Raw genomic sequence first — 25,591 nt, 5'->3', positions numbered from 1 at the left:
TTCATGAAACTATGCATTTTCTCACATACATACACACACACGCACGCACCTTACATGAAACTATGAAAGTATGAGAGAAATGGGTTTATGCAGAGACAAAAACAAAACACTGAAGACCTATCCAAATAGACTATAGCATTGATTAGGCATATTGCCAATATTCACTGAAGGGAACTGAATGTCTTCCAGTATATTTTAAAGGAAAGGCCTAAATTACACTCTTTTTTAGTTGAATGTGTATTATAAATTATGACCTCAAGTGATTAGTGATTTTTTCCTCTGATGAAGAAATACAGGTTATATTTAAAATAATTTGAAACTACTGAAAAACTTTTCTAGAACATGGGTACGTCATAAGCATAAGAGAATATTTCAGCCACAGATAATGAGAAGGCCACACAGAATCACATTCTTAGAACAATTTTACCTTAGGTTAAGAGAAAGTTGAGCTTTATTGTGGACTGCTTTATAATCTAAAACAGAACATATAAATTGTTGTTAGAAGGAAAAAAATCTATCCTATTCAAGCTAGATGGTGAAAAGCTTAGCACAATAAGCTAAATGCCAACTTTGGACAGTTTATGTAAGAAACTAAATAACCTGTTTTTTATATAATTGCTAACATATCTCCTATATTAAGAACTCATAAATAGTTCAGCTGAAAAAGGTATCTGGATTTTTTTTTCCGGAAAATGGGAGAATGTAAGAAACAAAAATAGAGGCTGTCAGAGTTAACAGGTGCAATGTAGAGCCTGGAGGTTCAGGAGCCTGGAGAAGTAGTGAGTGGCAGGTAGTGAGAGGCACACTGCCTGGAGGTAATCAAGGAATGCGGTACACAACCCTTGCTTCAGTGAGTGAAAGGAGCTAGAAAAGGAAGGGTAGCAGGCAGAAAACAGGAAGAATCCAAGAGAATAAGGAACAGAATAGACCAAATGGAAATTATATAAAAGGTAAAATAGAAGAAGACTAAGCATGGTTGTATATACTTTAAATGATCTTTTTTTTTTGGAATTGGATACAAATATTATTTCAAAATGAGGCAGTAGGAAGAAAGTGGATGGGAGGTGGTGGTAAATGGAGTTGGAAGGAGACTTGATTTGGGGTGGTGAGCACATAATAGAATATACAGATGATGTACTATAGAATTATACCTCCGAAGCCTATGTAATTTTATTAACCAATGTCACTCCAATAAATTCAACAAAAATGATTATTAAGAGCAATATACATGTGCAAAAGAGCTAGAAGTAATGCTCCCAGTTAACTAATTATCTACACCAGCAGGTCTCTCTACAAGGATGATTCATTTTAAGTCCTTGGAAACCCTCTATTTCAGACTTCACTTATCATTGCCATGACAACCCTTTGCTAGTTCATCAGCACAGCACTGACCATTCTACAAATTCTCCTCTGTTTGCCCACCAGATCTCCTAAAGGAAATACACTTTTCTTTCCGAGGGCACCAGCAAGCATAATAGAGTCTAGGGATGTTTTAAGGTAGCATTGATTTCTTTCTGAATCACTCAGCGAAACTCCTTAGGGCTTTGAAGTGCAAATTTCAGAAGAAAAGTTCCCAGGGAATAGAAGTCTTCTGAGTCGGGTTATGATCGATAGGGAACAAAATAGAAGTGACATATTTATGACTAATATATTCTCCTGCTGAAACAAGTCAAGTTTAAGTCTTTTGTGGATAACTGCCCTGCTGATTGTGAAGAGTCCTGTTACATTATAATCACTCTGTGATTCTCGTGGTTGTCTGGTCAAAGTGAGGTATCTGAAACTATTCGGAGAGGGAAAATGCCATAAGGATGTGCAAGCAGAATTTCAAGCAAGTCAGCATAGCTGTGCAGTGGTGGGAAGCTAGCCAACTGAGCAAGCAAGAACCCACAGCAGAGCTCTTTGGAAACAAAGGCATCAGGCAAATTTGCCATGAAGAGGCAGAGTCTTGAAGAATGACACGTGTTGCCAAAACCAGTTTGTCTCAGTGGATAGAGTGTCGGCCTTCAGACTTCGATTCCTATCAAGGGCATGTGCCATGGTTGCGGGCACGTCCCCAGTGGGGTGTGTGCAGGAGACAGCTGATGGATGTCTCTCTCTCATTGATGTTTCTGACTCTCTATCCCTCTCCCTTCCTCTCTGTAAAAAGTCAATAAAAATACATATTAAAAAAAAAAGAATGCCAGGTGCTACAAATAGCTATGGTTGCCTGAAACAAAAATACTACAATCCCATCTTTGGAAAAATTGCAAGTTGTTATTTTGTTGTGGTTGTAGGCATATTTATGCATAAAGATGATGTTCAAATAAAACCAAATTATATATATATATGTGTGTGTGTGTGTGTGTGTATATGTATATATATGTGTGTGTGTAATTATATATTTACACACACACACATCCTATATAATAAAAGGTTAATATGAAAATCAACCAAATGGTGGAAAAACCGGTCACTATGACGCACACTGACCACCAGAGGGTAGACAATCTTCTGGTGGTCAGTGCGCTCCCACAGGGGGAGCAACACTCTGCCAGAAGCCAGGCTCACAGCTGGAGAGCACAGCAGCAATCGCAGGAACCTCCGTCCCCCCCACTGCTCTGTAGCAGCGCTAAATATGTCCAACTGCTGGCTTAGGCCTGTGGAGAGCAGGCCTAAGCCATCAGTCAGACATCCCCCAAGGGCTCCTGGACTGTGAGAGGGTGTAAGCCAGGCTGAGCCCCCCCCCCCCCCTAGATTTCACAAATTTCATGCACCGGGTCCTCTCTCTCTCTCTCTCTCTCTCTCTCTCTATATATATATATATATATATATATATATATATATATATATAGATAGAGAGAGAGAGAGAGAGAGAGAGAGAGAGAGAGAGAGAGAATTAATTTATGTGTAGGAAAGTCCAGCTAAGTGTACTGGGTATCCTGCATTTGGATCTGAGTTAAAATCAATGTTTGTTAGGGTTTTATTTTTATTTTTATTTTTATTTTTGGAGACTCTAGGTGAGAATCCATCTCTTGGTTTTTCTAACTTAGAGAATGCCCACATTCCTTGGCTCCTGGACCCCTTCCATCTTCAAAGACAACAGTGACCATGTGAGTCTTTCTCTTGGTGCACATTCTGACACTGACTCTTCTGCCTTCATCTCCAAATTAAAAGAGCCTTGTGATACCATTGGGCCCACCTTGAACATCCAGAATAAACTATGTAGCTTAGGGTCATCTGGAGAGCAATCTTAATTTAACCCATAGTCTTTCTTTTCCTTTGCCATGTTACACAACAGATGCACAGGTTCCGGATTTTCAGATGGAGACATATGCATGGATCACTTTTCTTCCTACCACAGTTCAACCTGGGGCGCCTAGAGATTCGAGTCCCTCCAACAAGCAAAAATACATTCACTCAATTCCAGGTGCCCAAAAGTATTAGCTATTCCCAAAACATGATAATGGTCAGGCATAGAATACTAGCATTTACAGATATCTCTGTACAAAAAAAGGAGAAAGTCAAAGACAAACCTACAAGTCTCAAGAAATTTTGAAATTCAGATGGAAAATTCCACTTCCAGGCACCAAAATCTGTATTTGTGTGTTATTGCTGCTGTAACAAATTACCATGAACTTAGTGGATTTAAACAATGCTGATTTTTTTTAATCTTACAGTTCTGGATATCAGATATCTAAAATGGGTCCCACTGAGTTAAAGTCAATATGTTGGTAAGGCTGTGTTCCCCTCTGGAGGATCCAGATGAAAATCCATTCTTTGGCTTGTGTACTCTTCCTCCATCTTCGGAGCTAGAAGTAGTCATTGGACTCTTCCTTATATCACATACTCTGACATCAACTCTCTGTCCCTCCTTTGTACACTGAAGGACTTCTGTGGTTACATTGGTCCCTCCAGATAATCCAAATTGATCTCCCTATGCTAAAGTCAGCTGATTGGCACCCTTATCCCAACCTACTGTCTTAATTTCCCATTGCCATGTAACCTAAATATTCAAATTCCAAGTCACAGGTCATAGACATATTTTTGTTGTTGGTGTCTACTACACCTAGTTTCTCTTTTCTTATAATCTATGAAGGAAGGTGGGATCTTTTACATACTGTATTTCTGCAGTGTTAGCCTCGTAGGTCAATAAATATTTGTTGAATAAATGTAAGCAGTAAATACACCCTCGTGGAAATTCAGTTATTCTGTGCATTCATATAAAAATAGTTACATAGCTATAATGGCATACAAATTCTAAAACAGGAAAACATTTTTTCAGTCAAAGAAATAACCATGTGAGTAGTTTTCCTGATAATCCCCTGATTTATTTTGCACATAAATAAAATAATGCCTCAAGCTATCTGTAAATTACTATGAAAGAAAAATGTTCTAAAAAATGAAAAGGCCACATAATATTTTCTTAAGCAAAATATATAGGATATTTACAGCTTGAAAAGCATACGTCTTGAATATACAATAAGTTAAACCATAGTTTTCCAAAAGATTTACCAAGATGACAAATAATGACAGAAATAAACAAGTGAATGAAAAATGAAGGTAGCTCATAGGCATTATTTCTGTTTTGTTTCTTGAATATTCTCCTTGCTCAAATGACACAATTTCTCCTTTGAACAATTTAAGTGAAGAGTGGATTCTGGTCCTTTGATATGGGAACTACTGTGTAATTGGGTGCAGAGGTGATGCTATGATTGATGGAAGCATGACCTTGGCTAGTTCATAAGACACCATGCAAATTAGTAAACAAGACTCAGTCCCAGTGTAGATACAAAAATGATCTATTCCAAGGTTTCTGAAAGAGAGTGGGATAAGCCCTTCTCTTCCCTTCTACTGAGAGTCCTTAATGCACACAAATGTACAGCAGAGCCGGAGTGAGGGATGGTGTTGCTGATTGGAAGCAACTAACATCACAAGAAAAAGTCAGAGACATGTGTGAAATTGTGATGCGTGTAGGAGGAAGAAATGATTGTTTCTTTAAGTGTTTAGTATGGGAGTTACAGGTTTCAAGACATGAGACCATGATGCACAACCGACCATGTCAGTAACAGCAGAAATTTGAGAAGCACAGGAAATGAGTCACAGAGTTCATGAAGGCTCAGTGGGGCTGCCAAGGCAGAATTTTACATTAGAGGTGGAGGGAGTGGAGATTGGTCATTGTGAATTGACAGACATTTCAGACAACATGGAAGAGGAGAATTTTTAAATCATACACCAGTGTATGGTAAAATGTAGGCGATATAGTATTATCCCTTAATTAAACTTCTTAATGTAACTGTACCAACAGTACTTGCAATATGTGATGTAATTAAAGTCATGATTTCTACCCTTTCTAGAAGGCGAATCAGCACAGTGGTTACATAACTGATGTACAGGCAGGAGCTTAACTTTTACACAGAGTTCACGAATCCAGGCTACTTCCCTAGACCTGTGGTTTCTTTACCTTTAAAGTGAACAGGTTGAAGGAGATGAACTCTGAGGTCTCTTTCTGCTCTAAAGAAAATATGCATCTACAATGGAAATACACCCGAGACTCTCTGTGGTCTAGTCCCAGATACACCATATTAAAAAAAAGTGCAGTATAGCAATTAACCACTAAATAAATAGAAACACACCAAAACATGTCTCCACCTCTGCAGGATACAAGATGAGGAAGACATTCTTTCTGTGCAGGAAACTTCTTAAAAATCTCCCTTCCCCTTTGCTACTGCTTTCAATATTCTCTGCACAGATGGAAGCTAATCCTGGAAATTTTCTCTCCCACTCTCAGCATCTCATCTCTCTTGAACACCCACCTAGACCAACAGCATATTCGCGTGCGCTCGCGCTCGCGCTCTCTCTCTCTCTCTCTCTCTCTCTCTCTCTCTCTCTCTCTCTCTCTCTCTCTCTCTCTCTCTGTCTCTGTCTCTGTCTCTCTCTCATCCCTCCCTCCCTTCTTCCCTCATCCTTCTTCCTGAGCTCTCTATTTAATACATTAGATCAACCAAGTTAAGGGCTGGCGGAATGAGAGTAAGGGATCAATGAAATTGCCCTCACGTGGTTTCTATTAGACGCTGATAAATTTGTCTCTCTGTGACTCAATGTTTTAACTTTATTTCTTGGAAAATTTGCCTCAAGAAGACATGTGACTTTGCCTCTTACCTTCTCCTTTTGTCAGCCTATGCTGGGTTTAAAATTAAAATACTTTGTGTCTGTAGTGTAAATATAATAGAAGGACAACAAACTGACCCAATTTTCTTTGATATTATATTTCTATATGAAAAGCAAATAAAGTCCTTATTTCAACCTTAGCCTCACAAACCTTTTATTCTTTTATCTTTATAGCAAAATCCAAATGAAACTTCAGTTGTTGAAATACAGATGTATGCATATTTTTTCTTATTTACCAGAGCATATATAAAAATCCTGAGTATCTAAACAAGAACATTTAGGAACTTTCAGCATGGTTACACTCACACATGCATTTACATTTTAGATAGAAAAGGAAACATATTGCGCTGAATAATTACAATTGTATCAAATCCATGACAATATTTTCCCTAAATAATAGATTTGATTTCATATGCATAGAAATCTTTTTTAAACTCTCCATTTAAATCATTGCACTGCAGTGTGTCCTCTCTGTAGCTTTGAAGTCTGTCAGAGAGTTTGATAGGAGGCTAGGAACCGGGCAGAATGTTCCTAAGACACTTTGAGCTCCTCAGATGAAAGGTGCTATTTAAGTACAAAGTAGCACCAGAAATTAAACTAATTTAACAATTCCACTCATTTCTGTGCCAAGACCGAACTCAACCTCACCAATTGGGTGCCTCGAGACATAATTGTTACATTAAATTTCTCCAATAAGGGGATTATAACTTTGTTTCCTAAAACTAGTTCAGAAGACATGTCATCCAAAAAGGAAGACTCCATAAACATCAGTGCTATATCTGTACACTGCAAAAAATCTCTCCATTAGGGAGTAGAAAACAAGTTGGACAAATGATATGTTTCTAAAGAGATTGAAATGGTTACTCTCCCCAAGTGGACACATCCCAGATGTTTTACTTTAACATTGAATAAAATCCCCGGTAATAGCCACTGGACTGAGGATAGGTAGGAAGATACTGCTTTTGTTTTTTCCATAGTTTATATTTTTATTGTGTAAAAAAATGAGGCTTGGAAGCAATGGCTAGAGAGAAAACTCAACGTTGTTCTCTAAGTAAAAAAAACAACAACAACAACACACACACACACACACACACACACACAAACACACAAAAAAAAAAACCAACAACTGTGGACTATGGAGAAATGGTATTCTCCCATCTAAAAACTCATTTAAAATTACACTGTCAGGCATGCCTCAGAGCATCAACTTAAGAACTAGGAGGTCAGGGTTCAATTCCCAGTCAGGGAACTAGCCCTGGTTGCAGGCTCAATCTCAGTAGGAGGTGTGCAAGAAGTAGCTGATCTTATCATTGATGTTTTTATCTCTCCCTCTCCCTTCCTTTATGAAATTAATAAAAATATTTATTAAAAAATAAAATTATCTACTATAGTATTTTTCTTTTTAAATGTTTTTATCCTAAACTAGAGGCCCGGTGCACAGGATTCATGCACTGGTGGAGAGGCGTGGTCTCAGGAGGCTTGGCCCTCTGTGGGAGCTCTGCCCATTCTGGTTGCTCATCCTGGTCAGCTGAGTGACACTCCCACTGTGGGAATGCACTGACCACAGGGGGCAGCTCCTGTGTTGAGCATCTGTCCCTTAGTGGTCAGTGTGCATTATAGTGACTGGTTGACAATCACATGTGCATTTACATTTTAGATAAAGAGAAAAAATATTGTGCTGAATAATTACAATTGTATCAAATCCATAACACTGTTCAGTTCCTGGGCTTTTATTATATAGGATAATTTTATTTTCACAAGTACTATCAAATTTATGGTCTCTTTTTTCAAAAATTAAAGCATTACTGATCATACAATAAATTTTCAATCTACCTCTATCTTAGTCCATTTAAACAACTTAACAAAAGGAAGACAAACAATCCAATAAAAATATGGGCAACAGACCTAAATACACACTTCTCCTAAGTGGACATACAGATGGCCAAGAGACATATGCAAAAATGTTCAAGGTCACTAATCATCAGAGAGATGCACATTAAAATGACAATGAAGTGCCACCTCAAATCTGTCAGAATGGCAATCATCAACAAATCAACAAATGACAAGTGCTGGCAAGGATATGGAGAAGAGGAAAACCTTGTACACTGCTGGTGGGAATGCAGACTGGTGCAGCCACTGTGGAAAACAGCATGGGGACTCCTCAAAAAATTAAATATATAACTTCTGTTTGACCCAATGATCCCACTTCTAGGAATATATCCTAAGAAACCCAAAACACCAATCAGAAAGGATATATGCACCACTATGTTCATAGCAGAGCAATTTACAACAGCTAAGATCTGGAAACAACCCAAGTGCCCATCAGTAGATGAGTGGATAAAAAAGCACATTTACACCATGGAATACTACACAGCAGTAGGGAAAAAAAAGGATCTCTTACTCTTTGAGACATCATGGAGGGACATGGAGAACATTATGCTAAGTGAAATAACTTAGTCAAAGAAAGATAAGTATCACATGATCTCATTCATACGTGGAATCTAATGAAAAAAATAAACTGATGAACAAAATAGAGCCAGAGACACAGAATGGGAGAGACTGATGAATCTCAGAATCTCAGAAGGAACGGGGCGGGGGGATAGGGGGTGGGATGAAGAGAGATTAATCAGGAACTTACATGCATATGTGCATAGCCCATGGACACAAACAATGGTGTGGGGAAAGTCTGGAAAGGGTGGCTGTGGGGTAAAAGGGGTGGGAGGGGAGACACATCTGCAACAATAAAGATGAGAAAACAACTGCATTCTATTACTGGGAGTACTTTTATATGTTTTCCTATTTAATTACCTGTGAGTTATCAAATTTTCCATGATGTAACTTTTAACAGTTTCAATAATCCTGAATTCATGTTTGTTCTCAGGAGTGGAAGTATATACTGTTGAGGAGACATCACAACACAACTCTGTCTACACAGGAAAGAAGGGAAGTCTTCCCTACAAGTATACCCGGGAACCTCCTGCCAGGACCTGGGTCCCTGGCCCTTCCTTAAAGCTCTCCATAGTCCTTTAGTTCTGCACACCCCAGGATCTACCCGCTGACGTCTGACCATTGCTTAGTCTCACTATCCTTCAGTAATCCTAGGTGATTCATCACTGCACTGTGGGCTCCAATAATGACACTATCCAAAAATCACACAATTCCTTAAATAAATGAGGAATCATCAGAATGGGTCTGGAGATATAGGAAGAGCCCCTGGAAGAGCGTTTCTCTGGCATCTTTGCTGGCTCTGCCTTCCTACCCTCCACACCAAGTTGGCTACTTCCCATTGAAGCAATCTAGGAGCCAGAGATGGAAGGGTATTGTTTTTTTAAGTTGAGTAGAGAAGAAAGTCAAAGATACTTTCTTTGACTTTATTAAGATATTAAGAATCAGAAACAAGTTTTGCAATGAGGGCTGACACAAATTAGTGTTCTGGATAGGCAAGACAAACACTGAAGACTGGACAGGGAAACCAAACCATGCAGTGTGAGACACAAAGTGTCATTGAAAAATGATACACATTATGCAGCCAAATCAAGCATTGTGGCTGCATGCTACTAGTAAGCCTGTCATCTAAGCCTCAGTTGGGTTCCACATGCACCATCAACCTTCTGATTATAATGTGTATACCCACGTATATTTGCTCATAGAAAAAACTGAGCCTTGAGATTCTAAGAATTCTTAATGTTAATAGGTGTGTATTTGTACATGTACTAGTATGTGTATATGTATATACATGTATAAGCATATAGTCAGCTTGGTTAATATGATTTAATCCTGTGGTAGGAGTATTCTCTGTGTGCTGACATCATGAGACTATCAAGTTAGGGTCCAAATTGAGACTGTAGTAAATTCTTAAAATTAATAAAACCACCTGGCATTCCCATAGCTTTTTCTCCTTTGACATATTTTATGACTCTGCCATCAGAAATAACTATAATCCCCATGGGGAGGCTTAGACCCAATTAAACAAACTTAAGAAAGAGTGACATCATATAGATATTAGTTTTGCATATCAGGGGACATTTGTTCTCTTAATAATCTATACCAAAACTCCTTTGCTTTTAAAGAACATGTGATCAAATTAATAAAATGAATAACTACAATGGCTGAGATCTTTAGAAAGGGAATACGTTCATCAATACATATTGGTTGACAATTTATCTTCAAACAATCATATGAGGTGGTTGATATTATTCTGATTTTACAAATAAAAATATTGAGGCATAGAATGTTAAGAGTTAGGTGCAAAGTTTATAGCAAGCAAGAAACAAGAGAGGCAGGATAGGATGCCAGAACAGGTTCCAAGCCTCACAGCCAGGCTGGTGTCAGGTCTCCTGGTGACCAACATACAGCCCCTCCCCTCCAGTGTGTGAGGGTGCACTAGTGATATTGGCAATGTCTTACATATTCATGAAATTGACTTTAGGATCTCTTCCCTGTCAGATTCCCAAATCCCTACCAAGTGAAAATGAAGCCAGATTAAACCAAACCTGCCTGACTCCCTATTCCCTAAATGCTGTCTCAATTATCACCCATCCCTGGCCGCTCCCTGTTTCATTAGCTAATTGGCTTCCTCAATACTGCCTCTTTATGAAATACGCTGCGTATTACCGTGCCATGAGGCAATGGCCTGGGCCTGTAGAACATCAACTTCTACTGCCATGGGGGTTTTACAAACCTCCTTCAGATAGTCCCACTCTTGTCTCATATGCCCAAGTGTCTGCTTCCATATATGACAGTGAAAAACAAGCCTAGGCCAATCCTTAATGCATCTTTAATTTCACAAATCAGTTTGTCACATCCCCTTCTGATTCCGTTGTTCCTGGTAATGAGATTTCCTTTCCTAGATGAAGTGAGGCACCTCTAAAGTAACAAGGAGTGAAGAACAATAAATACCCTGGGATCCACGTGGCTGCTCTCAACCTGGGGAGGCGGCTGAGCTGCACCCGTCATGGGTGTCTCCAGGAGAGCCAGAAAGGTAGGCTGCATTGCTTATGTTGATAGACTTGTGAATTGAGCCTCCCTTCTTTGTGAAAACACAATTTTAAATCCTAGACGTGATTCCCAAGACCACTGACTCCAGGATTAAAATATAACTGGTAAAAGCCTAGACCATACCATACACAGCTATCTTTAGGCCCTGGTTACCCTCAAAAGGATCAGTTAAGGAAATATATAATTCCATTTACAACTCTAGCACGAATAAAATCATCTGAATCTCTGCACTTTTTTGCAATACAAACAAAGAGTTTGAGTGCCACATATAAAATAGCCATGATTTCTGTAAACAATAGAATATTAGCAAAACATAATTAAACCCACAATATCCTAGTGATCTTATGAAAATACTAATATTTAAGGTAAATATACATGGTACAGTTAATATCTGATTTATTTAACATAACTCATACTATCATACTGAAAGTCACCATTAGTTTTATATTATTTTTAAAATTTTAGTGCTTGAACTGAGCATCCAAGCCCTGCTCTAGTGTAACATAGAACAGAAACTGCAACAAAGTTCACATATATTCTAATGTCATCTCTTGTCTGTTATAACCTAGGTAAAATAGTATGTATTAACTGAAAACAATAATATAATTATATATAAATAATGTCCTTCATGCAATTTGATCTATGTTTCCATGAAAAGAAATGCCTTCTGTTCACCAAATCTCAAGTTGCTTTAGCCTGATGTTCTTAAAGTTTAAAAATGTGATTACCAGTTTTTTTTTCTTCTTGTACTAAATGATAACTCATCATAAAGTGAGCCAGTCAACATCACAGAGCCTTTTTAAATTAGCAGGTTAAAAGAAGAATTGACATAAAGTTCACAATTACATAATTACAGATAATGACTGCCAGGCCTTGCAAATGAACATTTGGCTGCCCTGGGTCTCAGTTTTCCTTTCATCCCAACACTTAGGGATTTGCATTTCTATAAAGAGATTAGACAGTTTTATGCTAAGATCCATTTGCTTTAAAAATTATAGTTTCTTCAGAACAAATGAATTTTTATTCAAATTCTCCAGTGATTGCTTTGATGGATACATTTTACAAATACTACAATTGACTTTTTCGAGTTTATTGGGATTTAATGTGTAATTAGTTTCCTTATTACAGACTGTCTCTGAAATTACACATTTCAGCATAATGGAAATCCATTTAATTAAATGTTGCTGATGACCATCCAGACCCCTGAATCACTTTACCTCTTATGTAGGCTTAAGGAAAACTTATTTTCCTTTCAGAGTTTATGAAATGAAAAGAGAGAACATTATAGGTTTGATTTTAAATAGAATGACAAAATTCCTTGAAAAATTATAAAGTTATCTTACAAAAGTTCTTGTACTAGGAAGATATTAAACTAAGAAAGAAAAAGATATAAGGAGGAAAAAAGGCTTTACTTACCCGGTGTGAAATTGTATCGAGCTGAAAATCCCATAGATTCCAGCTCACCATCAGCAAAAAATTTAATCCATAGAAATCTTCCACTGGATTTTATTGTAGGTGGACTTTGTTTTCCACAAAAACGTCCAATTATTGGAGAAAACCCAAAGGGTCCATCTCGAACTTCAATATGATCAAATTTGCACTCCCAAGATGGTTCAATAGAGTACTTTTCATCGAAATGAAGTTCAATGCACTGTCTTGGGGCCGCTGAAAAAACAGAAAAATTATATCTAGAAGGCCCTTCTGAAATCTTGAAATTGATTTTTCTGATTCTACTTCAGATTTTGTCGGCACATCTATCAAACTTTAAGCATGAGACACGTGGAAAGACAAAGCCAGTATGCTATCCTTAGCTTTGCAAATTAATATTTCCATAAGGAAGTCTAAGGGATGATCTTCAGAAATCGCACAAAATATTATTCTGATATCAAATGACCATTTTGATGCCCAACACAGAAGTAAATAATATCACACTATTTTTGTGAAAGCCTGCTAACTCAGGTTTAGAAAGTAGAGAGGCATCTTTCTGTCACGTTTTCCATAATTTCTGTACTACCCAGTTTTAAGGTCACATGCCACTTGAGGATGGTGTGGCAGTTATACAACCATTCCAATAGTCCCAATCAGATGGCCCTGATAATATCAAAGTGAGTGTACAAGGCAATGAAAAACAATCTTTCTTTTAGTACAAATCTTACCATATCACTCTGTTTCAAAATTACCCAGTAACCTTCATAACATCTCCAGTAAAATGATCAAAACAAGACATATAGGATCCTTAAGGTTACTCTCCAGCCCATATTCCAGTATTCCAGTATCTCCTTACTTTGTGTGCAACCCAAGCTCAGCTCTCTTCAGCCAAGCCGCCGCCTTCTTCTTCTTCTTCTTCTTCTTCTTCTTCTTCTTCTTCTTCTTCTTCTTCTTCTTCTTCTTCTTCTTCTTCTTCTATAGCACACTCTTTGGGCTTTGATGTATTTTTCCACTTTCTTGAGTATCTAAATACCTCCCATTTGTTAACTCCTGTTTATACAGGCAAATCTCATTTAAAGGAAACCTCTCTAAACCTATCACTAAAGACAAGACCATATCTATTCACCTTTTTCCAGCACTCAGCACAGTACTCGCCAGTGAGGACTTCTCAAAATCATCTTTGTTGGTGATTTGTACATGAGCTTCTAATCTTCATAAACGTGTTTACAGCTCTCTAAGGCATAGTTCTAGGGCAGCTCTAGAAACCTCCGAGTAGGTACATTTGCTAGTTACCTTTTACTCTTTCCTTGTGAATTCCACACAGTTCCAAATGCAAGCATTCTCAACTGATACTCAGCCAAGATACCCCAGAACAGCCGGAACAGTTGTTGAAGTAGCCATACACATCTTTCTTAGTTTGTAAACAGCTGTTGACTTGAGTCTTCTGAGTGCATCTCAGCCACTTGGCCCTTTTCAGGGACCAAGCCCCTCCAGACACTTGAAAGTTAACTCCTGGCTCAGCGAGGCCTGCTCCTCACATGGCCAGAAATCATTCTGAATGACTGCTGTCCACACCACTCTGGTTCTCAGATATGTATTGAATATCGCCCTTGATGGCTTAAAAATTAAAGCTTTGCATGCATGGATGTAAAAAATTTATGTAGATTTGAAATACATGATGAATTGAAATTAGAGATTTAAAAAATAAAAATGTAATCTTGATGCTTTCCAAAGATAAAATTGAAGCTTAATTGGTTAAAGGTCAATGCATGTTAAAAGACTATTTTATGGATGATTTTTAATCTCTAAAGTTGTTTCTGTGTCTTTGGACATTTATAAGTAAAATCAAGAATAGTTCTATCTAGCACTAATGTGTATCACATAGTCAACAAATATAGTATCTACCATAACAGATTTGAGAAGATATCAACGCTTTTTTTTTTTTAAGTCTGCAAATTAGAAAATATCATAAGTAATTACCTGGAAAATCATGTTTTACCCCCTTAAGTCTAATAACAAAAAAGCAAATGCTTAAGAAACTGGACCTATTCATGTATTAGCATCAAAGTGCCATTTGTATGTACTATTATCCGATAGAACGTGTCTATCTCTTCCTTGATAATCCAGTATCGGTTTTATGAGGACACAACTGTCAGAATAAAGGATATTTCTTTTAGAAATAAATACGTAATGTATGCTTAGGGAAAGGGTAAGCTAATTTAGCTAAAACTCTACAAATCAACATAAATCCATGTATTGTCCCTACTAGAAAATACATGGTGATCTAACATGAATGCATGTATTTGTACTTTCATTTTCATTGTTGCTTAAGTTCTGTCCAACATGGATGCATCAACCTCTCAATGTTCTTTCAGGAAACATGCTATCATACAGCACTGGGTAGATCACGTCATATAGGGACAACTCATTTTCTTTGGTCCAGAATGTTGAAGTTAACTACACACACATGTGAAATTCCACTGACTGAATTTTAGAAAGTAGTAACATAACTTTTAAAAAAATAAGTGTGTCATATAGTTTTGTGGCAGATGAAAAAATTAACAATTATAGTGTATGTGAACTACATGCAACTCTCTAGATCCAACTCCATAAACTTCCATTTCCATTTCTTTCCCTTCAAATCTCTCAAGTCACAGCTGTCTTTCATTGTCAAACTCTCTACAAGCCATTTTTGATCTGAAATAGCTTCCTTTTCAAGAGGTTTTAACCTCTTTGGACATGTTGAGAACTACAAATACTACACATTTATATAGACTATTGCCTCCTATTTGAGGAAGTCGTAGGACATCCTGAAATCCATTAAAAAGAACCATTCCTTCTGTGATTGAGACTCCACCTGTATTGATTACAACTTAACTTTTAAAAATTATATATATATATATATATATATATATATATATATAATTGATTTCAAAGAGGAAGGAATAGAAAGATAGAAACATCAATGATGAGAGAGAATCATTGATCTGCTGCCTCATGAACATCCCAGCACCGGGGATGGAGGCTGCAGACCAAGCTTGTGCCCAGACCGGGAATGAAACCATGACCTCCTGGTTCATAGGTCAACACTCAACCACTGAGCCAAGCCGGCTGGGCACAACTTATCTTCTACCATTTGCAACAACATGGATGGAACTAGAGAGCATTATGCTAAAAGAAATAAGCCAGTCAGAGAAAGACAAATATCACATGATCTCACTCATATGTGGGATATATTGAACAACATAAACAGATGAGCAAAAACAGATCCAGAGACAGAGAAGCATATATCACACTGTCAACCCTCAGAGAGAAGGTAGGGGAAGGTGGGGGTAAGAGAGAGAGAGATCAACCAAAGGATTTGTATGCGTACATATAAGCCCAACCAATGCACACAGATACCAGAGGGGTGAGGGCATGAATGAGGATGAGGTGGGGTGGGGGAAGAGGGGATAAGGACATATAAATAATACCTTAATCAATAAAGAAAAATAAAATGAAGAAACTTGACCAACCCTTATCCCTCTTTATCTTGTATTTTTAATTTACCTTTTCCTACAGAACAGGCAATTCTTTACAGAATTAAAGATGACAATTCCCACCATTAAAAGAAGAGAAGACAAAGCAAAAAAGAAACTTAATTTCCATGGTGGGGACATCAATACCCTCAAGGCTCCATTCACTGGGAGTTGGCTCCACTCCCTACTGTGTCCATGAGAATACACACCCTGAAATGACTAACACATTCTAAATTGCCTCACACAGTAGGAGCATTTGCTTTGAACTGATTTCCACCCCCCCCCGTGATATAGCAGCTGGTTCTTTGGCTGTTCCGTTTCCTAAAACTTAGTCTACTCAGCTGCTGTGACCTTATGTCTGAATTCCAGCCCAAGGCTCTGGCTCTGACTTCTCCTTCTCTTTACTCTGCTCATCTCTTACACATTGTTTCCCAGAAATTCTATATCTTCTTTCCTTTCTCTGGAGACCAGTGCTGAGTGCCACTGTCATCCCAATGGAGAGCTATTGTAATACAATGATGCCTGCAGCTTTATCTAAAACCAATTAAATCAAAACTTCTGGGGACAGACCTAGGCATCTATATATATATTTTTTTTTAATTGATTTTTGTACAGAGAGGAAGGGAGAGAGATAGAGAGTTAGAAACATCGATGAGAGAGAATCATCGATCAGCTGCCTCTTGCACCCCCCCCACTGGGGATATGCCCGCAACCAAGGTACATGCCCTTGACCGGAATCGAACCTGGGACCCTTCAGTCCCCAAGCCGACGCTCTATCCATTGAGCCAAACCGGTCTCGGCGGCATCTAGATATTTTTAAAGAGTTGAAAAGTGTTCCAAATACTCTCTTGATGATTTTATTCAGTGTCTTCAGCAGTAATCTCTATATCCTCAACAACCATATCTAACATCCTTAACAACAATCTCTATATTTATGACTCGTAAATATATATTTTTTCAGCCCAGAATCCTCCACTCAAAGATCTATATATCCAATCTCTTATGAAACATTTTCATAAACACCAAAATTGAACACACTATTTTTCCTTTGAACACTCTTTCTCTACCTATATTCCTTATCTGGTGCAACAATTACATCTAAGTCACTAAGTCAAAAATTTGAGTATGGTCCTGGTATCCCCTATTCTCTCATTCCCATGCCAGTCATTTATGGTTCAGTTTCCTAAATACAGCTCATTCCTTCCTTTGTTCTATCACCAATGTCATTTCTGTAGTTCATGCTTTTGCTATGATTCATGTTTACTTATTCTTCCACAATAAGTTTCAAGTTAACATTCTTTTCCTTTAGTCATCTCATCTTTTTAATTCTCAAAATTATTTCAGCGGTACCTCCATTCTCTATAATTCAGACTTTCCTGGGGGAACATGGGGGATCCCAAGTTCTCCTGTATCTGAGACAGCTTCCTTGCTGGTTCCTGTCCTCACTCACAGCAGAAGCCGATGACACTACATGTGGGTCCTGAGTATACCTTATCTCAACTTCATTCCATAGAGAGAATGGGCATCTCCTACATGTTCTTCAAAAAGAAGCGTGAACATCTCCTCCTGCCTGTAGCCTTTTTTCCTTCCTCATTCCACACACAGTGCTAGCTGGGAACTCAGAATTATTTCCTGAAAGTAGCATAGTCCCTAGACCATATGGTAACTTCCACAAGTCAAGGGTCATGCCTGTGTTGTTTGGCACCCTCTAAACCGTACCTAGAAGAGTGGTTATATCTTGGTAGTCATTGCAGGAAATATTTGTTAAATAAATGTATGAATAAAAATGACTAATACGAAGTATTTCAAAAAAGCTATAGAAGTATGATTAATAGTAACAGGAGATTCTTGTTACCAAATTTGTTTTGTCCTTCCTGTCATTAGGAATGAATACAAATACATGCATGATATTAAAATCAAATGTTAGCAATGCTTTTTAATTCTAACTAATGATAAACGAGGAAGCACATTAACATGCAAGGATTTGCTTCTGAATTATTTAAATGAGAAAACTAGTTATTTTTATTATTTTTAATAATTTGGAAGTTAAAATATTGTTGCTTCAAAACACAAATTACTTGAATTTAAACCTCAGTTTACTTATCTGTAAAATAGGCACAATAAACATACCTACTTCCTAGGACTAAATGCTTTAATCAATTATGTGATTTTAAAGTTCCTAGCACATCTACATAATAGATATGTAGCATTAGCTTAATAAAAAGAACTGATTTTAACCCAGAATTTCCATATTTCAACCTCCTTTTCTATTAACCATAAGAGAAAGAAACCATGACAGAACTCAGTATTCTCGGCTTACTCTTTCTCCTTCTTCTAATAGAGAGGTGCATCTCTGCTAAAAGTTCAACTGCAAGTATAACAAGAAGAGAGAAAAGATCCTGGCCTAAAAATTACAGAAATAAAAAGACTCATTTCTAATGTGAAATCAGTTAAATATAAAGACCTTTTCTTTAAAAGATAAATCAAATAAATGTGTCCCTTGTTTACTGGTATAAGTAAATACCAAGCACACACATATTTTTATTAAGCTCTGTGTCTCTCTGTCTGTGTCAGGTTGGGAAAGAGGTTGCAAGTTTTGGGTTATTACTTACTAACACATATTAAAACCAATCGCTAGATAAAATGTTCATCTATATTTCTAAAAACTATATTTAATATGCAGATATCTACATGGGTAATAGTAATAAAATGTTCAAAGAGAATTAAATATCTTTTTCAGCACTATTTATGTTTCTAGCTTGGAGGAAAAATGATGAAAAAAGGCATCACAACTTGGAATCCTGACTTCGGTGTTAAAGTATGATAATGTTGCCTGCTGGTACAAACTAAGGCAACTGCTGTTCAGTCTAATATTTGGAAAATGTGATTAGAGATTTATTTCTGACATTCATGTTTTTTGTGTTTCACATTAGATAAGAGAAAAATAACACATGTACAGGTTTTTGTCATATTTGCTAAACTAGTAAAATACCAGTTTCCCAAATTGTGACACATTAGGTATTTTTTTTAATATATTTTATTGATTTTTTACAGAGAGGAAGGGAGGGAGATAGAGAGCTAGAAACTTTGATGAGAGAGAAACATTGACCAGCTGCCTCTTGCACATCCCCTACTGGGGATGTGCCCGCAACCAAACTACATGCCCTTGCCCGGAATCAAACCTGGGACCTTTCAGTCCACAGACTGATGCTCTACCACTGAGCCAAACAGGCTTCAGCGCACATTAAGTATTATTAGGCCAACTTTGCATCCATTCTATTAATTTAGAATTCCAAATAAATTAAATCAAATGCCAAATAAACTAAGTTGTTGATGTGTTTGAGATTCTCAGAATTTACTTGTTCTTAACCCATTACTACCAATTTCAATAATTAGCTTAAGTCCAGATTTTAGTTATTTGATCAGCTGGGAGATATTCATGTGCAGGGGCTCCAAAGCCAATCTCTGTAATGTCTCTATGCACACTGTCCACATGCTGCTCACCTTCTATGATGTAGATGCATTCTCGGTCAGGGGGGTACTTGCTGGGGTAGTTGGGAGAGGTAAAGACACCTCCCTCCGCATGTTTTGTCCAAGTTCCACACTGCACTGACTTCTGTGTTTCTGAAGTGGTTTGCTTCTCTGTAAAACAATTTTTAAAAGAGCTGTCATCCAAATTTCTATAGAACTAAAAATAGAGAACACGTTCTTACAATATCCATTAGTAAATTAATTTCTAAATGTTGTCTTAGTGAAAACCAATCAATCATAAACACTAACCAATGGTCATATATCCTGGAATATTAAGGATATGGGAAAGATGGGGAAAGGTACATAATTAGAGGCCTCTCCCCCACAATTTTCCAAAGTAACATACCTGGTCCTTTTTTGGTTGCCCCAGACAAATGGAGGATGATTAAACTTGCTACAACTGAAACAGAAAAGAAAAATTAGAAAGAAATATTATCAATATACAACAAAATGATCGAGATCTGTAACAACACAACATAATCTAATTAATAATAAGATATCAAATCTGATTAATTTTATTTTTGTTAACTATTCCAACTTGACTCAGACCTTGCCCACACTGATTCAAATTGCACAAATCAGGAAAAGTTAGGAAACCCTTCGGGAAGTACATGCCAGTTAAGAATGGATGAGACCCAAACCCCTCAGGCAAATGCCTGCCCCAGCACTCAGAGGCAGTATTATTAATAACCTACCCATGTCCCATGCCAGTAGGATATCAGACATGAGGGTTTGTGCTAGGGCCGATACAGGAAGAGAGCTTGGCAGCAGGTAAAAGGGTGAGAAGCAATCAGACCCCAGGGCTGATGCTAACACTGCCAATGCTATTGTGTTTTAGAAAATAAACACCTAGCAAATCTTATGGTGGAAAGGGAGAGGGGAACAGAGAAAAATAAATCACAGTGGATTGGAAACATATAGCAGGACTATAAAAATGTTCCTTATAAAAAGGTGCTGTACTACCAAGTTAAGCCCATTCTCAGCATTTTCTAAGCTATAAAATTCATCTCTTCTAACCACAACTTTGTTTTAATATTTAGGATTCTCCAGAGGTAGATTATTAATTTCACAAAAGAGATTACTTATAAGCATGCTGTTGGGTCAGCTTTTCAGTCTCAAAGAGACTCTGATCTGTCACTTAACAAAGACTATCATAACCTGAACTTTCTGTTTACTTCTATCATTCTTGATTCACTCACCATTTCGACAAAACCTAAAACTAGAAATGTGTTAAACTAATCCAGTCTTCATCATTCCTTAATTTTCCTCTCCTACTTTATTTTCATGTTGCTGCTCAGTTATCTAAAAGTTCTAAGTTCCTTCCTAATGTTTCCAATTAAAATGAGTTTGGGAAAGGGAGGTTAAAATTCACAAGGATTTCCTAAGCCTAACTCACTACAGGAGCTTATAAATAGCATGCTTAAAGATTACTCCAAGAAAAAAAAAGTGTCTGGGCCTTGATTTTAGCATTTGAGAATTGCATCCATTATATGACCGTACTGTGGCTGGTTCAAAACATTATCATGTTGTTGTTATCATGTATGTTTAAATAGAACAAGCCTTATTTTAACTTGCCAGGGCTCTGTACACACACAAGCACCTGGGAATACAGCCATCAATATCAGCACATATGTTTGGTGTTCTGTGTACTCTGTTTCTCCTGTTCTGATGGAATCACGTTGTAGAAACAGGTACTATTGGTAACCTATCAGCCAACCCGGGCCTTTCAACTGTGTGGCCTGGGATTAACTCTCTAATCCTTGCTTTGTAATGTGAAATTTCCAGCACACGTTTCTTAAATTGCTTTTCACTTGATGACTTTTGATGCTATTTTCCTCCCATTTCTTTCCTATCATTGCAAGCAAATCACACACTCCTCAAGCCACACTAGCGGTCCCACTGGCCAGAGTTGAGGGTCCTTTGCCCTCCGCCCCAGGGCTGCGTTCCGGTGTGCTCTAAACTATGTACTGGGGGGCATGTGGGCCGCTGGCCTCCTGAAGCCCCCGAAGGAGGACTATCCCCTTCCATCCCGCAAACTGTCTGCTCCTGCGCCTTCCCTGGGGCCCACTCCCTGGTCACTGCCGCACGTGCGCATCCCAAAACTACTAGCCATCCTCACCCCCGGATAATCCTGCGCACAGAAAGGCTGCTCTCCCCGGCGGATGCTGACACCCGGCCACCACTGATCGCGCTGCCCCCGCGCCCCGTGGCATTCTGCTGCAATACAGAAAGTTTCCGCCTGCCCCGGACTGGCGGGGACTGCGGGTTCTCGGGAGCAGCGGCCGCCAGGGAGGGACCCGCGCGGCCGGCGGGCGGCGGGAGCGGTACTCACTGTGAAGCACACTGCGTCCATAGATCATGTCTGTTCCTTACACCAGAGGCTCCGGGCTCCACTAATTCCATTTAGAGACGGGAAGACGTCCAGTGGCGGGGAGAGGACAGAGGATTCGAGAGATGTGAAATAGGCGAAGCCAGGGCAAAATGAAAGGGGGGAGCGAGAGAGGGGGAGGGAGCGGGGGCGCAAGACGAGATCCGAGCCCACAACAGCAGCAGAAAATCCGAATCCGTGCGTCCTCCACCGCCCCGGCTCGCTTTCGCCGTCACCGCTGCGAAGAAGCCAGCATCCCCACCATGACGCTGGCATCACACCCGGGCGCCACTCGCCACCATCCGCGCCGCCGGCGGCAGCGCCCTCCTCCTTTGCATCATCGCCGCCGCCGCGGCTGTCTGGAGGGCACGGGCGGTGGGCGCGAGCGGAGAGCCCGGAGGCGCCCGGAGCTGGGGACCGGGGACCGACGGCAGCGACGGTGCTGGTGGTGGTGGCGGCGGCGGCGGCGGCGACGGCGGAGGGGCTGCTCAGTCCCTGGTCTCATCCACCACGAGCAGCAGGTTGGGGCAGCCTCGCCCGCCGGGAGGACGCCCGGCAGCCCTCCTCCGTCCAGCCCTGGGGGATCTTCCGCTGAGGCATCGGAGACAGGAGGAAAGGGGCTGTCATCGGCCCGCCGGCTGCGCACCAGCTCCGCGATCTTGCGGGAGGAGAGAGTGGTGGGCGTCAGGGAGGAGGGCTGGAGGGTGGCGGAGGGGCCCGGGGGTGGCGGGGGGAGGGGAGGGGGGAGGAGAGGCGGGGGGAGGAGGGCGGGGAAGGAGCAGGAAGATGGCAGAGTTACCAAGTGGGAGCGTTAGTCAGAGCCGTGGGCTGCGCGCCCCTCCTGGCAGCCCCGGGCCGGGGTGAAACGGAGCGGCTCGGCCGGCGCCCCCCGGGCTGGTGCATGGCGGAATGGGGCGGCGGCAAGGACGGCACACCCTCAGGGATCCTGGGGGAGGAGGGGGAAGGAGGAGGGGAAAAGAGGGGGGAGGAGGAGGAGGACCAGCCTGGGATCCGCCACTCGCCACCGGGGCCAAGGGGGCCAGAAGGCGGCCAGCACGTCCCAGCTGGATCCTAGCGCCGGATAAAAGGCGAGCGAGGGGGAGGGGCCTCCAGGTGGAAATCCCCTTCTCCGGGGGCTCATGTTTCACTTTTTAAGGGTCGGACGTGGCCGTCGCTCTCTCCCCCGCCCCTTCCACTCCATCAGTCTGGAGGGAGCGGGTTCGGGATCTTTTCCAGGGTGCCGGCTCCGGGGGGCACAGCCGGCTGGGCGCGCGGCCGCCTCGTTGGCCGGGAAAGTTTCCCGGTTGATCTCCGGGCTCGGTGCGGAGGTCGCCGGCACCAAACTGTGCATGCAAAGACGTGGGCTTCTCTCTACCTATCCCCACCGTCCCCAAGAACTGAAACCCCCAAGGCACACACCGATTACCTTCCACCCACCCAACAGGGGTAGGCTCACGCGCAGGGAGTTAATCTCGGGGCGGGGGGGGGGGGGGGGGGAGAGTTGCCGGGGAGACAGCCCGGAAAAGCCCCGGCTCCTAAAATGCAAATAAAAGAACAGGAAAGAACCTTACACAGGGTGGCTGCAGAGGACCGAGTAGCGGGAGTGCGCGGACGTACGGAGGGGAGTCCCTCCCAGCTCAGCAGCCCCCCCCCACCCCTTCCCTCCCGGCTCCCTTTCGCCTCCGGCAGCTGCGGGCTGGGCTGCCGGACCAGCGCACACAGGCCCGCGAACCCGGGCACCCAGGGGAGCTCAGCCACACACCACGCGCCCCCGGCTCAGCTGCCGGCGCAGAGCCCAGGATGGGGATGGCGGCGATGAGGGGATGGGATAGAAAGAACTAAGGTGGGGAGCGGAGAGAGATCACCTCAAAAGCCTCGAGAGATGGGAAGGGGCCGCTAGAGGGGGCCCGGAAGGCGCTCAGAGCCAGGCCCGCCACTCAGGCACCTGCTGCTGCCTCGGCAGGGCTGGGCCGCCCACGCCCACAGAAGAGCGCGCAGATGTGCTGGGTGCTCGCAGTCGCCCAGCCCTCGCTTTCCCTCCGCGATGCTTTGGAGAGGGTTTCGAAAGATAACGAGGCGAACCCCAAGTCTAAGGGGATCCACGTGCCGCAGAAGCAACCTCCCAGGCTCCTTCTACCAAGAGTTTGATTCCTTGATTCCAGGCGTCTCCTGCAAGTCCTTGAAGGAGCAGAAAAGTCAGCTGTGTGTGTGTGTGTGTGTGTGTGTGTGTGTGTGTGTGTGTGTGTGTGTGTCCTTTTAACCGCAGGTGGGTAGGTGGGCAGGCAGGATGTAGGGGATAACTAGAGCCAGAGAACAACAGAGGGATGGAGGGACTGCGCACCGCAGAGCCAACTCCAGCAGAACCCTGCGCAGGCACAGGAGCTCCAGGCTCCAGAAAGGAGCTGCCTGTGCTGAAGGATGGGACACGCCCCGAGGAGCCTCTCAGAACCACCCCCCCCCCCACTCCCACCCCGCGATAGTGTGTCTGCACACGGATGTACTTGTAAGAGGACCAGGGGCAGAAGGTCCCTCGGATTCCTGTGACCCACGTGGGATTGTCCTGCCAGTTCAGGAGTTGAGGGGTGGGGGGTGAGAGGGAGGGTTGGTGGGGGGCAGAGAGGTTGAGGAAGAAATGCCCCAACTGCACAGAAGCAGAAAAAACAAAGAGTAGTGGTAGCGCTAGGGAGGTGACAAAGGATGCTGGTCACCAATGGGGCAGGGAGGAGGGCCTATGAAAAATGGCCAATGATGGGATATGATGGTGTCATGTTGAAATCTTTAGGATTGGTTGATAATTTTTTTCCCATCCAGAGATACATTTTTATAAAAAACGATTAAATCTTTCAATGAAACAGTGATGAGTTGAAAATTATTATCAGGGAAATTTACTGCATTCCTCAAGTGCAGTTTGAAGATAGGAAGGCAATTTGGTCTTTGATAAATCCATTCACTCAAGTATGTCTAACCTTCTCCCTCCTCTTTGTCCAGGTTGGTTTCTCATGATACATACTTTGTTACCTGGCCGGAGTAAGAGACAGGCTTCTGAAATGTTGCTAGACAAGTGGTCCTTGAATGGGAATGGGGAGTGGGTCCAGGAAACTCAGGAAGGAAATCCCAGGGAAATGATGAAGGGGCATGGGGTCCACACCCTTTGTTCATGTACTCATTCCTCCCATAATCCAGTGGCCAGTAGGTCTGTGATTGAAATTAAACTCTCATACATACTGTGTCTTTGCTTTGTGAACCCAGTGGTGTCCTGTGCAGTGCCTGGGGCTGAGGGATTGAACATTTGCTCCAAGCTCCGGGTTGAGGTTGTGAGTGTGCGGTCCTGGATCCCATGGTCTGTGACAGAGGCACGCTCAGGTTCTGTGTCCCCTCACCAAGGGACCAAGACAGGTAGCTGCTGAGACTCTACACAGCTTCCCTAATCCTACCAAGCTCTGGTTGTAAATTTTCCTCAAGAATTCCATTTGTTTTCCTACACAGAGACACACACATACTTTCAACCATCCACCACATCCTACTAGCTTGGCAAACTGCCTTCTTCACACTTTGGGGCTCTGAACCACTGCTTGCTGAGCAATGCTACCTCCCCAATGGG

General features: G+C 41.3%; 1 protein-coding gene across 4 annotated transcripts in view; it reads right to left on the bottom strand.

Moving 5' to 3' along the window:
• NETO1 (neuropilin and tolloid like 1) overlaps nucleotides 1-23,170 on the bottom strand; it is an 86,387-nt gene extending 63,217 nt beyond the window's left edge. For 2 of the 4 annotated variants that reach the window (XM_036419050.2, XM_036419052.2), the window contains exons 1-4: nucleotides 21,955-22,927; nucleotides 19,969-20,022; nucleotides 19,596-19,733; nucleotides 12,562-12,810 (exon numbers count right to left, since the gene is read on the bottom strand). In XM_036419050.2, the coding sequence (XP_036274943.1) occupies nucleotides 12,562-12,810; nucleotides 19,596-19,733; nucleotides 19,969-20,022; nucleotides 21,955-21,982 (469 nt within the window). In that variant the 5' untranslated portion in view covers nucleotides 21,983-22,927. Of the gene's footprint in view, nucleotides 1-12,561; nucleotides 12,811-19,595; nucleotides 19,734-19,968; nucleotides 20,023-21,954 lie in introns of all 4 variants that reach the window. The other 2 variants (XM_036419055.2, XM_045574493.1) reach the window with 2 other exon arrangements.
• Nucleotides 23,171-25,591: the final 2,421 nt, after the last annotated feature.

Source organism: Pipistrellus kuhlii, unplaced genomic scaffold (assembly GCF_014108245.1).
Source record: "Pipistrellus kuhlii isolate mPipKuh1 unplaced genomic scaffold, mPipKuh1.p scaffold_m20_p_6, whole genome shotgun sequence".
NCBI classification, from domain to species: domain Eukaryota; kingdom Metazoa; phylum Chordata; class Mammalia; order Chiroptera; family Vespertilionidae; genus Pipistrellus; species Pipistrellus kuhlii.
This window is presented reverse-complemented; position numbering and strand designations above follow the sequence as displayed.